This window comes from Varroa jacobsoni, unplaced genomic scaffold, assembly GCF_002532875.2.
Source record: "Varroa jacobsoni isolate VJ856 unplaced genomic scaffold, vjacob_1.0 scaffold_287, whole genome shotgun sequence".
Taxonomy (NCBI): domain Eukaryota; kingdom Metazoa; phylum Arthropoda; class Arachnida; order Mesostigmata; family Varroidae; genus Varroa; species Varroa jacobsoni.
In genome coordinates, this window is record NW_019213189.1 from 203,426 (window position 1) to 217,716 (window position 14,291).

Here is a 14,291-nt window from a genome sequence, read left to right on the forward strand (position 1 = left end):
GAACACCTATCTCCAAGTTAAGTTAGTTGCTAATCTAAAGGTGTTTTTGTACTATATTGTTAATATTATAAGCAATGACCCAAGACAAGGTTAGACGGCTAACAGTAATAAACATCATGACCTAGCCGTACCACGGGATGATTATACTGATACCTGTAGGCAACAGAAAGCTAAACGGAGTAAATCTATATTTTCTTTTGAGATATGGTTGAGCAAAGATTTCGTTAGACATACATCCTCCTCAGCATATACGTAGGTCATCCAGTATGTAAGAGACAGTTCAGTAACCGCTGCCAATTTATGCTGACACCCCCTGATTTTGTCCGCCAGCAGTAGAGAGCAATGCTGGCTTACTTTCATGGTTACAGCGAAGGGAATATTGCTTCTGATTCATTAACAGTGATACTATTCTCACATCCTAATCATGATAAATACAGTCCATCGACTCCTATAAGCCGCAGATCATTACCTCTAGATTATTCGCTGCTTTACAAAAAAATGCTGACTACTTAACTCTATAAGTCTAAGCGTCCGAGGTGGGTTAGCCGTTTCCGGCTTTTGAGTGCGTTACCCTAGGGGTAAACCTAGTGCATCAGGCGACTTACTTCTTTTGTTTTCTCGCTAGAAAGCCGAGCTTCCGAAGCAGGCCGATGTTTCTGCGCGCCCTTACAGTTAGCATTGCATATTATTAAGAAAAGCAATGGCATTTATTTCAACGAAAAAGTAAAGTATTTCGGCGTCTTATCGTTGTGCCCATCGGTACATCATCGAGTGAGGTTCATGGTTCCTACTAAACGCTGAGTCGAAATAGTTTGCTGTGGGAATGTGTTGTTTTTGAATCTCTAAACATTGCGATGCACCTATACGTAATATTTGTTGAGTATCGTTGTAAAAAATATTCGTTGAAAGAGTAATAACCGTTAGTTTGTACTCCTCTAGTATCACGATAGAAACAAATTATGTCGAATATAATTATGGCCGCCTTTACTTGTTCCAATGTTTCGCAATCGTTCACTCCGGTATTGGCAATGGCGTGCTGGTATGTCGAAATGTTGAAGTATGATACGATGTGTGTTGCCTGTGAACTTGCGAGCTATCCGCCTATGTAACAATACATGTAGCAAGGTAAATCCGAAAGCGTTCCTATGAAAGCACCCGTTCAGGTTTCGTCAACAATCTATTGGTAAGCTTAACAACTTTTCCCTTTGCTGGCGCACGCTAACAGTCATACATAAAATTGACCTCTTTACGTTTAAAGGAAGCGTTATCAATCGTCCAAGAACAAGCACTGCTTACTACTGCAAGTGAGCAGTTATGTTTTGATTGACGAACACATCGCCATGTTTCTTTAGAATTTAACACTCTGATCGTTCTTTGTTCGACGCTGTTTTTCACCGTGGACTATTAGCCTTTTCCCACGTGTGCCATTGTCACAACGATCTGTCAGTACGATACGAGCGATAGTGAAAGGTATCGGCTATGAGTGCATAGGGCCTTACATTTGTTTGCTGGAAATCTGTAGTATATACAGGCCCAGAATCGGACCTAGATCAGTTACCCACGATTCCAGTCTTATCCTGCACAGTGTCTACTTCTATATGTGGCTCGTTATGGATCGTTATTAAAAGGCGGTTGTCCTTTAACTTGAGCTTTTTGGTACGTTCGGCATAGTTCATGAACATATCATACCTTTTCTGAATGACCTTTGAGAACGCTAATTTGAATCCAATCATGTTCAGAATCATGTTCTAAATACGGATGAAGTGCGGCATAATAAAACGCCCGCGAATTCCCTGGTCGGTTCCCGAAGATGGCCATAATTGTTGAAGAACATTTTGAAGCGTTGAATGAATGGTCCGGCCCATGCAGCTTCTACGCAATTTGTCTAGATCAAGAAAATTATTTTATTTATTATTGATAAACCTTAGACAAACAATGCTAAATAGAACATTATAACGTCTAGATGATGCGACTGAGTTCCAACATTTTTACAGTAGTAATCTATTAGAACGAACTGTTTTTGCTATAGCTCTTTTTTTCTTAATAAAGACAACGATTAGGATTTTTTGGTTTCGTTGTAAACATGAAGGCAGCGATTATTATCTATAAGGAAAGCCGGTACTCCAGTCATGAGGCCAGCTCCAATATATTATATCACATACATTACTAAAGATCTATGTCTGATCCACAATGAATATTTTTTCTTAAGTTGTGGTGCGCCTTTGAAGTTCTCTTTTTCTTTCTTAGTTCATAATTAAATTTTAATAATAAGAATATTTTTCTGACGTGACGGTTTCTTTTTTCGTTGGCTGTGATTTTGATTGGGAATAAATACGACATTTTTCGACAATATATTTGGCAGTTATTAAGAATTCTGGAAAAAACTTGTACTAAATAATTGTCCAGCTTTCTGAGACCTACCCGACATGCAGAACTGAAACAACAAATTTTTTTACATCTTTTTTTTCGCTTAAAAAAAGATGCTATTTTCACGGAAATGTTCAGAGAATTAATAAAATGCGTTGGCTTGGGGAAGTTGAGAAAGTAGCTCATTGTAAAGGGAAATAAGGTAAGCGCACAAGTTTTCTGCTCACAGGGACGTTCCTATGCGAGCTCAGGACCAATGTAACAGGATGATCGAACGATGGCAAAATAGATTTTCATCTGAGCAAACGTATAGCTCAAGCATCCTATATCAAAACAAATAACTAATTACTCAACCGTAGACCAATTTACCAAAGCAGCGAGTTAGCAGAATTAGCTAAAATTTATATTGAACATTTTCCAATAGAAGCCACATGCTTGTATCTTAAGCTAGCAAAATACATTCAACAACGAATTGGTTTCAGTAACGTAACAGGATAATCTGGGCTGAATGGCGGGTTAAGGACAACAAAGTAAATGGATTATTGGTATTCCAATGAAAGGACGTAGTTTCTCCAGTGGCCTAACAGAAACGTTGCAACAGTGTCTCGAAGGGCTGCAACGATTTTACTTGGGAGGTCTCGAATTATAGCTACACTTTAGGTTGGGCGCTGCTGTCCCCGTGATAGCTTACTGGGTAACGTATGTTTGCGTGCTTATCTTAGGGATACGTTGTAATATACGTTTGAACCTGGGCTTGGTTCCGAACTGGGGGCCAACCGTCTAATGGAGTGTCTGACGGCAACACTGAATGTAAAAGCTCGATACATAGGGGTCAGACACTGCTAATCATCGAAACTGGGTAGTAAGATAACTGCATTAAGGTACTAAGATTGCTAAATCAGGATGATAACGTAACCGTAACAGAATAGCAATAACAATTTTAGCTCTAAACCTTTAAATGACTAGCATTCAAGTTATGATTTATGTTACTTCACATTGGATCAGCTTAATGCAAAAACTCTTAGAGGGTCCCCACGAACGAATGCAATCTGTGCATAATCTGTAGTTCTAAGCGTATACCCACATATATAGTTCATTTTAGATTCGGCACTACATCAATGAATCAAATAAGTTAACGCCACGAATTAGTTAAAACAGATCCTAATAAATGTCCTACATGTGAAAAAAAACCCTGGCAATCGATAGGATTGATACAATTAGACAAATTGGTTGCGAACGCCACCGGTACAATATACGTGTTTCACTCCTACATAGTTTAACAAAATATTTAATCTAAACTTGTTCCTCCGGCAACAGCCTCGTTTGTTTCTGATGATAGTCGCTACTCTAGATATTTGTGTACAGTGCCCACAGACACGAGGTAATAACCACACTGGCATAGAGACACTTCATGTGAAACAACGCAAATTCGCAGTTTTCTAATGATCGACCCTTCATGGGTCGACCCGGGTGGACTGAGGTCTATGATGATCCCTTTTCATAGGATTATACAGGGTTCGCCGGCAAGTAAAGCTGAGAAGTGGGTTTATTAGCTTGTACACACTTACTTCGTACAAGATATGATCGGCTGTCAACATTTTGATCGATTTACCTTTCTATACAAGCGTGTCAACTAGTTTTAGTACATCGTGTCTAACCTTTAGCTTGAAAAAATGAACACTCCGCGTTCTGTAATAGTCCATATCTTGCGGCAAATATACGCACACACATATATACATATACGATGTACACACTGTACTGTACGTATATAAGTGCTAAGAACATGTTTTAGCTTCATCGGTAGTATTTTTGTGTTTTTATATCACTTAAATATATCGGCAAAGTTGCTATAAACATACATATTTTTTTTTAAATATTAGCTTAATATGATTCAAAGGAGCTTTAATTCCCTCTCTCTCTCTCTCTCTCTCTCTCTCACTCTCTCTGATTAAATAGATAAAACGAACAAGTCCACAAAAGTAACAAACAATGTTTGCTTCCTTCTAATGCCATAGAATTTGTATAGGAGTGTCGCGATACGTACGAGCGCAAAATATCATAACGAGCGCCTATCGCCATTTTGCACCGTTAAACAAATTTACATTTTCTTCTGCTTCAGACACCTGTTGCCACCGTTCACTGTGTTTTGATCACAACAGGAGCAGACGAAAAAGCCGAAATAAATAAGATCTGCCACAATGTTTGATCGCTAACAGGATGCCATTGTATTCTCACAGTGAGGCGTCTAGCTGCACTTGGCCGGCTCGTGTACTCCGTCATTACGAAATATTTGATAAAAACTTATCTTTCGTTACTCGCAGTGTTACGGAAAACTCCTATGAGTTGTCTTATAATATCTTGTAATTCTGGAAACTACAACACGACTTAATAATAATGACGTGTCAAATACGGTAAAAGTCATTTGATTTCAAATGTCTGGATACATTGTATTTGAAGAAAACTTTTAAAGTCCGGGTCGGGTCTGATCAGAACGAACAGTAACCACATCTTTCGGGATTGTCTGTGAACAAGCTTATAAGGCATTCCGGACACATTTCTCATGCATTCAGCTACACACATGAAGTACTCCAAACGATTCCTATTTTGAAAGCTTACATGTAGGTCGCCTAGTGACTAAAAATACGATAAGCCTAGAGCTATTCATTGAACGCTAATCCGTTTGGTGATGTGACACACATTATCCAGAAAAAAGGAAAGAAAAAGAAATCTTTTTTCAGCTGAGTTCATTCAAATGCAGACTACGGCCAATAGATCTACCACATGCAGATCTATTGCCTATTTTCTTAAAGAAGCCAGTTAATTCATCACACTGTAATACCTAGCGGGCCAAAAAAACTGATATTAAGCGTGAGCTTCATACCAAAGTAAGAAATCAGACCAACATGCCCGTTTTGTATGCTTGTTACACAACTACAATATATGAAGGTTATCTAATAGCCCTGTATTATTTTGTAGTATTGGGATAATAGCAAACATGAATTCTCCATGCACTTAAGGGACAGCCACACCGGTAGCAGGCCAAAAAGAATGTAGTTTGCCGTAGATACCGATTTGCGTTCGCAAACAGGTATTATCCTCAGGTATATGAAAAAGCAAGAGGTACAAAAATATAAAAATTAGTCTTTTATTCAGACAAGTCGCGTAGTAGACTATGTGTCCTTGGCGAAACTACGATTCCTGGTGTCTGTACGAAGAGATTTGTATATCGTCTAGTCAGACGAGTGCTTGACTCTCCACGAGGCTTGCGGGACTTCATAGGTAAAAAAAAAATAGAAAGTAATGCTGTCTGTCATACTTCATGTATATTGTTTTTGGAATGAACAACTTTTTCTAAATGATAACTCTCACTTATTTTAGAACACACATTGCACTTGATCTGTTTATTTTCTAATAAGTCATTGCAGTCATATGGTTGTTTAAAAAAATACGCTTTGATAATTGTACAGTTTTTATTAGCCTTATTTCACATATTTGGGAACAAATAAGATAAATACGTAATGAAAAAAAGTATTTAGGGTAACAACAATGACCCTAAGCCTAAGTCGATCTTTGCTTTGAGCTACGCTATCATTAAAACGGCTGACACATTATTATACAAAGCACTAATCAATTGCATTCTCATTATTCTAAATCTACTAGTGATGGCACACGTAAAGCCCTATCTGAGGACAGTGTGTCTAAGTTTCGGAGACTTTGTTACGGATAGGCGATTTTGTCATAGTGGGTTTTTGCCGTTATCGAAATTTTACGCTACATCAGTTTATCGTTTAAGGGCAACACCATCCATATACTAATCAAATCCACAGTCAAAAGATCTAGACTTTTCATACAATCATCAGGATACTTATCACTCGCGGCGTTATCTTAAATGTGGTATACTGAATTACGTACGGCAACGTATGAAAAGCAAAGGCGTCAAACGAAGGCAGTTTTTTTGTCCGGATCCGGTTTTTATGCTCACAATGTAAAATGCATTAAATACGTACAAATTCTTGCCGTGGCCAAACAGTCTTTATGTGGACACTCTTCTGCATCTAGTTTTAGGCAGTCGACTGGGTTCGAAACAGCCGTTAGACCAGCTGTCGCTCGCAAAAGTGCTGAATACCCACAATTGAACTGCACGACTTCCGCAACACTTTAGCCTTAGGGTGGTTGTCATTTAATCGTCTACTGAACCACTGAATCCGTCATCTATGGTTTACAATAACTATACGAATGGGACTAAAACGGATCGCAGCTCTAAATGCGACGCTCTGCAGAATACCCTTGACCCATCTGTATACGTATGCGTTGGTCAACGGTCTTGAAAGGCTTGAACTTGCGGTTCATAAATGCATCGGAAATCGCCAGTCGAATTCTCGTCTGGAAAACACGAAGTTATATACTTTGTATATAGTTATAAACCTTCGTCTTTTTAATATAAATTTATTTATGGAAAAAAATAGGATGCCGATGGGTCTCATGTTAGAGATAGGAAGACGCATCACATTGGCTGAATGCAAGTACGTTTTCATTAAATTTCGGCAATAGTTCGGCAATTTGGTATTCGTAGATGCCTATAAGGCGGCTGTTAGATATTGAAATTGCTTTCCTTGAAGGTCCGTGTGTCTACCTAAATCTATAGAAATCCCATAATTTATTCATATGAAATCCTATCAGAACCGAAGATAGATCAATCTTTGAGTAACATGCACTAAAAACTTATCCGTACTGTCGAGAGGAAATATAGCCTTACGCATGTAACGAAAATGGTTAATTTGAAATTTTTCAGGGAAACGTTACGGTACGAGGTTTATAACGAAATGAATTTTGAACGTCTCGAGGCGCCGGTAAGCATTGCCTTAGAAGAATTCGTAATCAAGTTGGACTATTGTAAGTAGTATACGCAATTAACAATTGTCAACTGAAGGCTAAGGTACATACTGTAATAACGTAATATTATGAGAACCTACAAAATTACATCCATAGTTCGTAGAAAAATTCTGAGTAGAGAAAATGTGTCTTGTAATAATCGTTGTTTATACAGCTGTAACTACACACACAAATGTAATAATCTTCTCTGTCATATGACTTTTTGCGGGGACAAAAAAATCCATAGAAGATACCATGATCGTTTTTTTTTTTTTAACCAGATTTCCTGTATTTCTGTCCCCGCTCGTGACAATTAACTATGGCTTATAATTATAGAACTACTACTTTAGCAAAAACGATTTCAGCTGTTGGTACCCAACTAGCAGCTAAAACTTTTTGTTAATTGCAAATGTCCGCATACCAGATTCGTATAACAAAGGACACTGTTTTCGTTTATTTCCAAAGACTAGTAGCAAATCTGCCTTCAGTGTATTGTGCTAGTGAAAAAATATAGATCACAACTTCCTGTTTTCAAAAAGAGGAAAGTTCCTGACCACCATAAAGAAACGTATGACAATGTGAGGCCGAACTTTTTTCGTTTCAATGGTGTACGTCATTGGCATTATGGCAACTATAAAAAGAACCTCAGCAAACGATTTCTTCAATACAATCTGAGACACGCAGTGACGTATAGAAATCATCGTTCTGTCACATGTCGCTCTCAGAAGACTGCGCAGTCTATTAGCCCCTTAATTACGTTTTTTATTTTAAAATTCAGTGGCGCAACATAGCTTAAAGCCCTACGTTTGTCAGCAGGCAGTGATTCTGCTGGGTGCTATTGCTAAAATATCCCACAAATTATATAGAAATCTGTTGTTTATGAGTATGAACCAGAAACATCGAATCGCTTATTTCTGCTATAAGCGAGCGCATTCCATTGAACTTGCGACCACTCTGAAAAAGTGGGGTGGCACAGACTGAAAACCACACAAGCAAAATTCCGAATCTTTATTATCTCCATTGAAGTCGATGCAGTACGGGAATCGGTGTTCCTAAGGAACTATAGACACTGTCAAATTTGCTGAACGAACTTTAATAGCTTGGAAACATTTACCTAGAGTATAGTCGGCTTATATAAACCTAAAGCTTTCCTTTTTTGTTCGGCTATTGTCACTTGGACCTGACGCTGACACCGAGCTCAATTATTGGCAATCATAGACTGTCGTAGCACTTCAGAATCGCATCCATTCGGCCTTGAATTCACGCCATGACTTTCGTGGAATACAAAAACACAAGCGGTACTGTCACATAAGTATTGTCGACAGATGAAAAGTTACGTGGATAGGTCCTACTTCGTTAGGCCAACATGGCGCTATAACTCGCACCTGCCGTACGCCCTACGGAAGTACTGTGGCTTTTAGTATTGCGTCACAAATATATTCGAATTTATGCCTTAACCTTTTCAAAGCCTTGAAAAGCCAACAGAGTTCGAAGGAGTCTATAGGCAATGTCGAAGCTACAATTCACCTCCTGAGGATTCTAAGAACAATGCCAGGACAAGTGCATGGTATGTGTGCTATCTTATAGTAATGCAAACATTCGCGTCGTTAAGCAAGCTGTGGGGCGCAGTCCACACCCAGTCATCGTTCTGGATATTTTCTTGTTTGCATTAAGCTTATATGTCTGTAGCGCTTGTTGGTATTTGTTAAATTTAATAACTTTGAAACGAAAACCAACAAAAACAGAACAAACTCATTTACACGAGCTATTACCGGTTAACTAATGTGGTTTACACAAGTAAATTAACCAAAACGACATTAGCATTATGGCCTGAGCCGATTTTTTCCACCTAATGATTAAAATCCAAACGAGAATGGGTTTACAGGCAAGAACATAGACTGACCGTAGATGAATAGTTTGTCTGCTGCGTACTAGTTCTTCGCTAAGCGTTTCACAAAACGTTGGCATAACTCTGTGATATTATTTCTAGTTGCGACTTTGTCGCGATATAAATGATTTGGCAACGTTTTCTTTCATAGACGTTCCGGAGGCTCGGAGGCAGCAGACGTGTCTGCGATTTCCTATCATGCAAGATGCTACATATATTGCCTATCTGGTTCATCTGCTCGCATGCTCATTCTCTACTATAAATTGGCACTTGCTCTTGTATTCCTGCGGCGCTCGGTGTTAGACATCTCGCTGAGAAAGCCCCGACACAATCTTTCCAGCATGGCTTGTTGTCATTTTCGGCATTGCTCGCTGCGACCTCAGTCGTTTCTACAGTATTCGTTCGCTTCACTTGTTACCTTCGAAAGCAGATCGCTCGCGTAAGTATGCTCTCGCTATGAACAAGGTCTATGAGATGAGTCTGGAATTATTGCTTTTTTCCGCTTTGCAGTCGCCATCGCTACCTTGTTCTGTTTGGTGAAGTTACATTGATGACTTCGTGACTTCGTGGAACAGACTGAGATGGAGCGTAGTAGAAGCATCCTGCCTAACGGAAGCCAGACCTAATTCTGGTTTAATTTGAAAACTCCAGCTTGATTGCTTTATATGTCGATGCCGAGATTGGAAAGGCATAAGGTGCCATTCGTTCTACTTAATACAAGAAGCATCTGCCTCATTTTACTTACTACGAATAAGCTGTTCCGGTTCAATTTCTGGTTTTATTGTAGGACTGTAAAATGCATTAGGTGCAAAGGCGCCGCTTCAAGCGAACTTAGCACACCCATTTTACATATCTGTTTGTGATATAGGTCGACGATATAGCTCTGGTAACGATGGATTCGATTACTTTTTCTTAATAATGAAAAAAAAACACACAGTTTTTTCAAGATTTGGAGGTAAACATTTTATCCTGTAAAGTTGCAGGGAAAAATTACATACAAAAATCATTTATAGTACTAGGCCTAAATTACGTATATACATGCTTTTAATCTTAAATATGCACTGACAGGTTTTTGGACAGGGTTGTCCAATGTCAAATATGAACTTAATCAATGACCCATATATTATCGATATAATTTGCAACGAAAGTGCTACGATTTTAGTATGTGCTCGCGTGCCTATTAAACGTGTGGTGTTCGCTATAAACTCGTGCGTATGCTCTTAGATCGTATCTTTTTCTTCACGTTTTTCGTTATTTACATCTGCTGCTTAAGTGTTAGAGGCACTACAGCAGTAGTAGGCTTCCGGCACGAAAGAAAGTGTATCTACGTTAGGATTCCGGCCTAGACTACCACGAGTCCTTAAACCTAAAGCAAGCAAACACAGTACCCATTGCGCGGTTACATACAAATCATCCCGTTGCCTCTACTGCTAGTATGATGCAGTGATGGTGTTGCGCTTCGTTTTCCCTGACGGCTGCGACAAATCAAATCTGCGCGCGCAGCAAGCCCTCTCCCTTCGCTCCAGACGACATCAGCCGTATTGCCCAGCCATAACAATCAGTTTCACCGGCAAATTTTTATTAGCCAGCCGGTGCGTTCCTAATCTCGTAGAAATTTGGGGTTTGTTTGCTAATAGAACAGGGATGATTCAACAAAGGTGCGCTGCTCAGAACGCGTAAAAAGGCTTTACTGTAATTAACATTACTGTTATGTATTGCCAATAACAAGCATCAGTGAGCATGAACATTTGAGTGAGTTTTCATGTACTGGATGTCAAGTGGATGTATAGAATGATTTGATATGATCCAGTAGGAAAAATTTCAGTCCAAATTCCAGCCAGCAGATAGCAGCACACAAACTGGAAGTCCACAGGTAGCGTAACAATGGAGGAATTGGTGGCAAACTGCAAAGATGTCATGTTTGAAATCGAGCTTGCACTTGACCAGCAGCTCGGCGCAATGCCTCTGCCGTTTACCGGTATGGACAAGTCCGGTGCTTTGGCGTGCACCCTCTTCGCTCGTGGACGGTGTACGCGTGATAATCAGTGCCCATTTCGCCATATCAAAGGCGACCGTACAGTCGTTTGCAAGCATTGGCTACGCGGCCTTTGCAAAAAGGGTGACCAGTGTGAATTTTTGCATGAATATGATATGACGAAGATGCCGGAGTGTTATTTCTACTCAAGATTCAACGCTTGCTCGAACAAAGAATGTCCTTTCCTACACATTGATCCCGACTCAAAGATTCGCGATTGTCCGTGGTACGATCGAGGATTCTGCCGGCATGGGCCAACCTGCCGCCATAGGCATACTCGGCGAGTTGTGTGTATTTCATATCTGTGTGGCTTCTGTCCAGAAGGACCAAACTGTAAATTTGTCCATCCGAAATTCGACTTGCCAGATATCAGTCAACTACAGGCTAAAAAATCCACGTTTACCTGCCATTACTGCAACGAATCAGGACACAAACTGTGGCACTGTCCTAAAATGCCGCCAGACGTCAAAGAAAAATACCAGCGTGAAAGAGATGAAGTAGTTGCCCAGAACCAGCAGGCGCAACAGTTCGCTACTCAATTACGGCAGAGTACCATGGCTGCTGCTGCCGCTGCTGCAACTACAACTGCCGGTGGTGGGGATAACAATGCGAACCTGGGAAATTCACCGGCGCTGGGGGGCGCAGGTGCAGGAAACCCTGGCGGAGGTGGGCCTGGTACTGGCGGACATCGCCAAGCAGGCCCCCGAAATTACCGGCCTCTTGACGAAGTTACTTGTTTCAAGTGTGGCGAAAAGGGTCATTACGCAAACAAATGCCCGAAAGGCCACCTTGCTTTTCTCAGTAGTGCCCTGCCTGGAAATTAAACAATCAGTAGTTTCATCTTGATTGATTGAAGGCCTTTAGTAATACAAACGTTTAGGAATGTATTCCTTCTTTACTGTACATAGAATTATAGATAACGATGGTTCTTACTCATCAAAACTATGTATCGTTGTATATAAAAACAGATGATGCAAAATAAACGCATTTATTATAATCTATAAGGTTTATTTATATTTGCTGGTGGTATTTTTTAACCATTTTTTCGAACAGAGTGCATTGCAGATAGAGGGCTGTAGCCACTATGTAAGAAACAGCCTGTTCCCGAAAAAAACTCTGTTTTCTTACAGAGTGGCTTTTCAGTAGCTTTGGATATTACGTCATAGAACTAAATAGGAAGAGGTGCGCTGTTCAAATACATGCTTTGGGTGTAAACAAAATCTTACGTTTTTTCTATTCATAAAGAGAATGATACCGAAATGACATACTGATTGGGTAGAGCAATGATAGGAGCTTAAACCTCGCCGTTCCCAAACGCAGATTTAGCCTAAAGAGATTATCATCATTTGGATTTCAATTGCTAATTTTAATAGCCGGTCATCCCTACTTGTCTTTTAAACACAGCCTCATTTATTCACAGTAACCGTCATAGTCTTAGAAATTGCTATATATACGGCGTTCGTGCTGCACACCAGGTAACGCTGAAAACAGCGATTGATATTTTCCTGATTAATTATTCTTATAGTTGCTAAGTATTTGTGATCAATTATATCCGGTAAAACAAGCATACTAAAATTAAAAATCCCAGATTTTTTTTTGTTGACAAAACAGAGCTCTTTAAATCGCGGCGGTGAAGCTTCGTTGTTTCATTCCGAAGTTGAATTTTCTCTTGCACTGTTTCATAATACTTGTCTCATTTCGAACGTAAGGTCTATGAGATGGGTCTGAAAATATTGCTTCTTTCCGTTTCGCTATATATAATATAATAATATTTTTAATATGATAATGCTATAATAATACTTCTCGTTAATTTTCAGCTAAAATGCGGCAGCAAAGTAGACGTCTCATTCGAAAGAAATACCTTGCCTTGAAAGGGACACTAACTTACAAAAAAAAGCGAAAAATGTGTAGAATTTCAAGTTCTGTTCTAGCCATATTAACTTACTTTTCGATCACTTCTTCAATAACTTTAGTATAAAGATATAAAAAATATATTGTTTTATATTATTTTAACAGCTGTGGGCGAACGCTGATCCAGGTGACTTCAAGGGTGTTTAGGAAGAAGAAGAATTGTCCTTTTGTGCCAATCGTTGTAACTGGTTTGGATAGCTTGCGATAGACTCGCTAATAAGGCTGATGGTCTTATTGCTGCCACATGTGCAATTCTCTCGAGCCACTTAGTTACTCGTTTATTGTCAAGGTCGAGAGCGTTTGTCTTTAGCATACTCGCCAGAAAGCGGTAAACTTGATGGTCTATTCTCTCGCCCACCAGAGACATTCCGCCGAGCTGCCAACAAATTGACGACAATAACTAGGTCCAACGACTGGCGACGGCCGGTTGGCCGGCTGGAGGGTATTATGCGCCTTGTATTTTTCAGTCTATTTCAATATTTATGATCATATTCATTATATTTTATTATGCATTTTATGCGCAGCCGTTTTCGGATAGTTACTATGACCGTCAAAGCACTTAGATACGTGCATAGAATGTAAGTTCTTCGTCAATGTATTTGTATACGAGCAGTCTTCCGTCAGTCCTAGAGACATTTTTATATCATTTTATTTCTACATTTCTAACAATAGTCATTTGTTAGTCACTATTGCTAGCAAAAAATAAATGCACAAAATTAGTTTGATGTCAGTCGTGCAGATACAAGGGACTTTAGATGCGAACGCTGCATAGTGCGACTCAGGAATGCGACTAGCGGGGCCTTTTTAACTGTCGAACTCTCTGGAATCGATATCACAGTGAAGTTAGAGTACCTAGGTGGATTAGCCCGGGTTACGTTTTTTTAAAATACATTTACGATTTACGTGTGGGTTCTGGTGCAGGCTGCCAAGCGGGCCGTTGGACTTGCTGATGCCACAACAGCCTTTGACCGTCGCGGGGCAAATCAAGCGGGAAATCGGCAGGAAGCAAGTAAGGCTCTCTGCTATAGCCGACAATTCGGCACATGACGTCATTCTCGGCGTGTAACGAGTATGTGATTCTGGTAACCGATTTCAGGAAGCTACTTCCCTATATAAAAGTCGGCACTACCGCATCCAAGAATGCGTGGCATTCACTAAACCGGAGGTGTCCCATGCACCTACCTGCCAGTCGAGTGTATTGGGTGAACCCCGTATTGG

The 14,291-nt window shown here is 39.8% G+C and overlaps 2 protein-coding genes across 2 annotated transcripts in view; both read left to right on the plus strand.

Moving 5' to 3' along the window:
- Window positions 1–7,279, plus strand: part of LOC147753701 (uncharacterized) — a 36,826-nt gene extending 29,547 nt beyond the window's left edge. The window contains exon 2 of the mRNA XM_086967691.1: window positions 7,160–7,279. Coding sequence (XP_086823817.1) covers window positions 7,160–7,268 — 109 coding nt within the window. The 3' untranslated portion in view covers window positions 7,269–7,279. The remainder of the gene's footprint in view (window positions 1–7,159) is intronic.
- A 3,411-nt stretch (window positions 7,280–10,690) lies between these two features.
- On the plus strand, window positions 10,691–12,166 carry Clp (Cleavage and polyadenylation specificity factor subunit 4). The gene has a single exon (XM_022830683.2). The coding sequence runs from the start codon at window positions 11,012–11,014 to the stop codon at window positions 11,984–11,986; it is 975 nt and encodes a 324-aa protein (XP_022686418.1). The 5' UTR covers window positions 10,691–11,011; the 3' UTR covers window positions 11,987–12,166.
- Window positions 12,167–14,291: the final 2,125 nt, after the last annotated feature.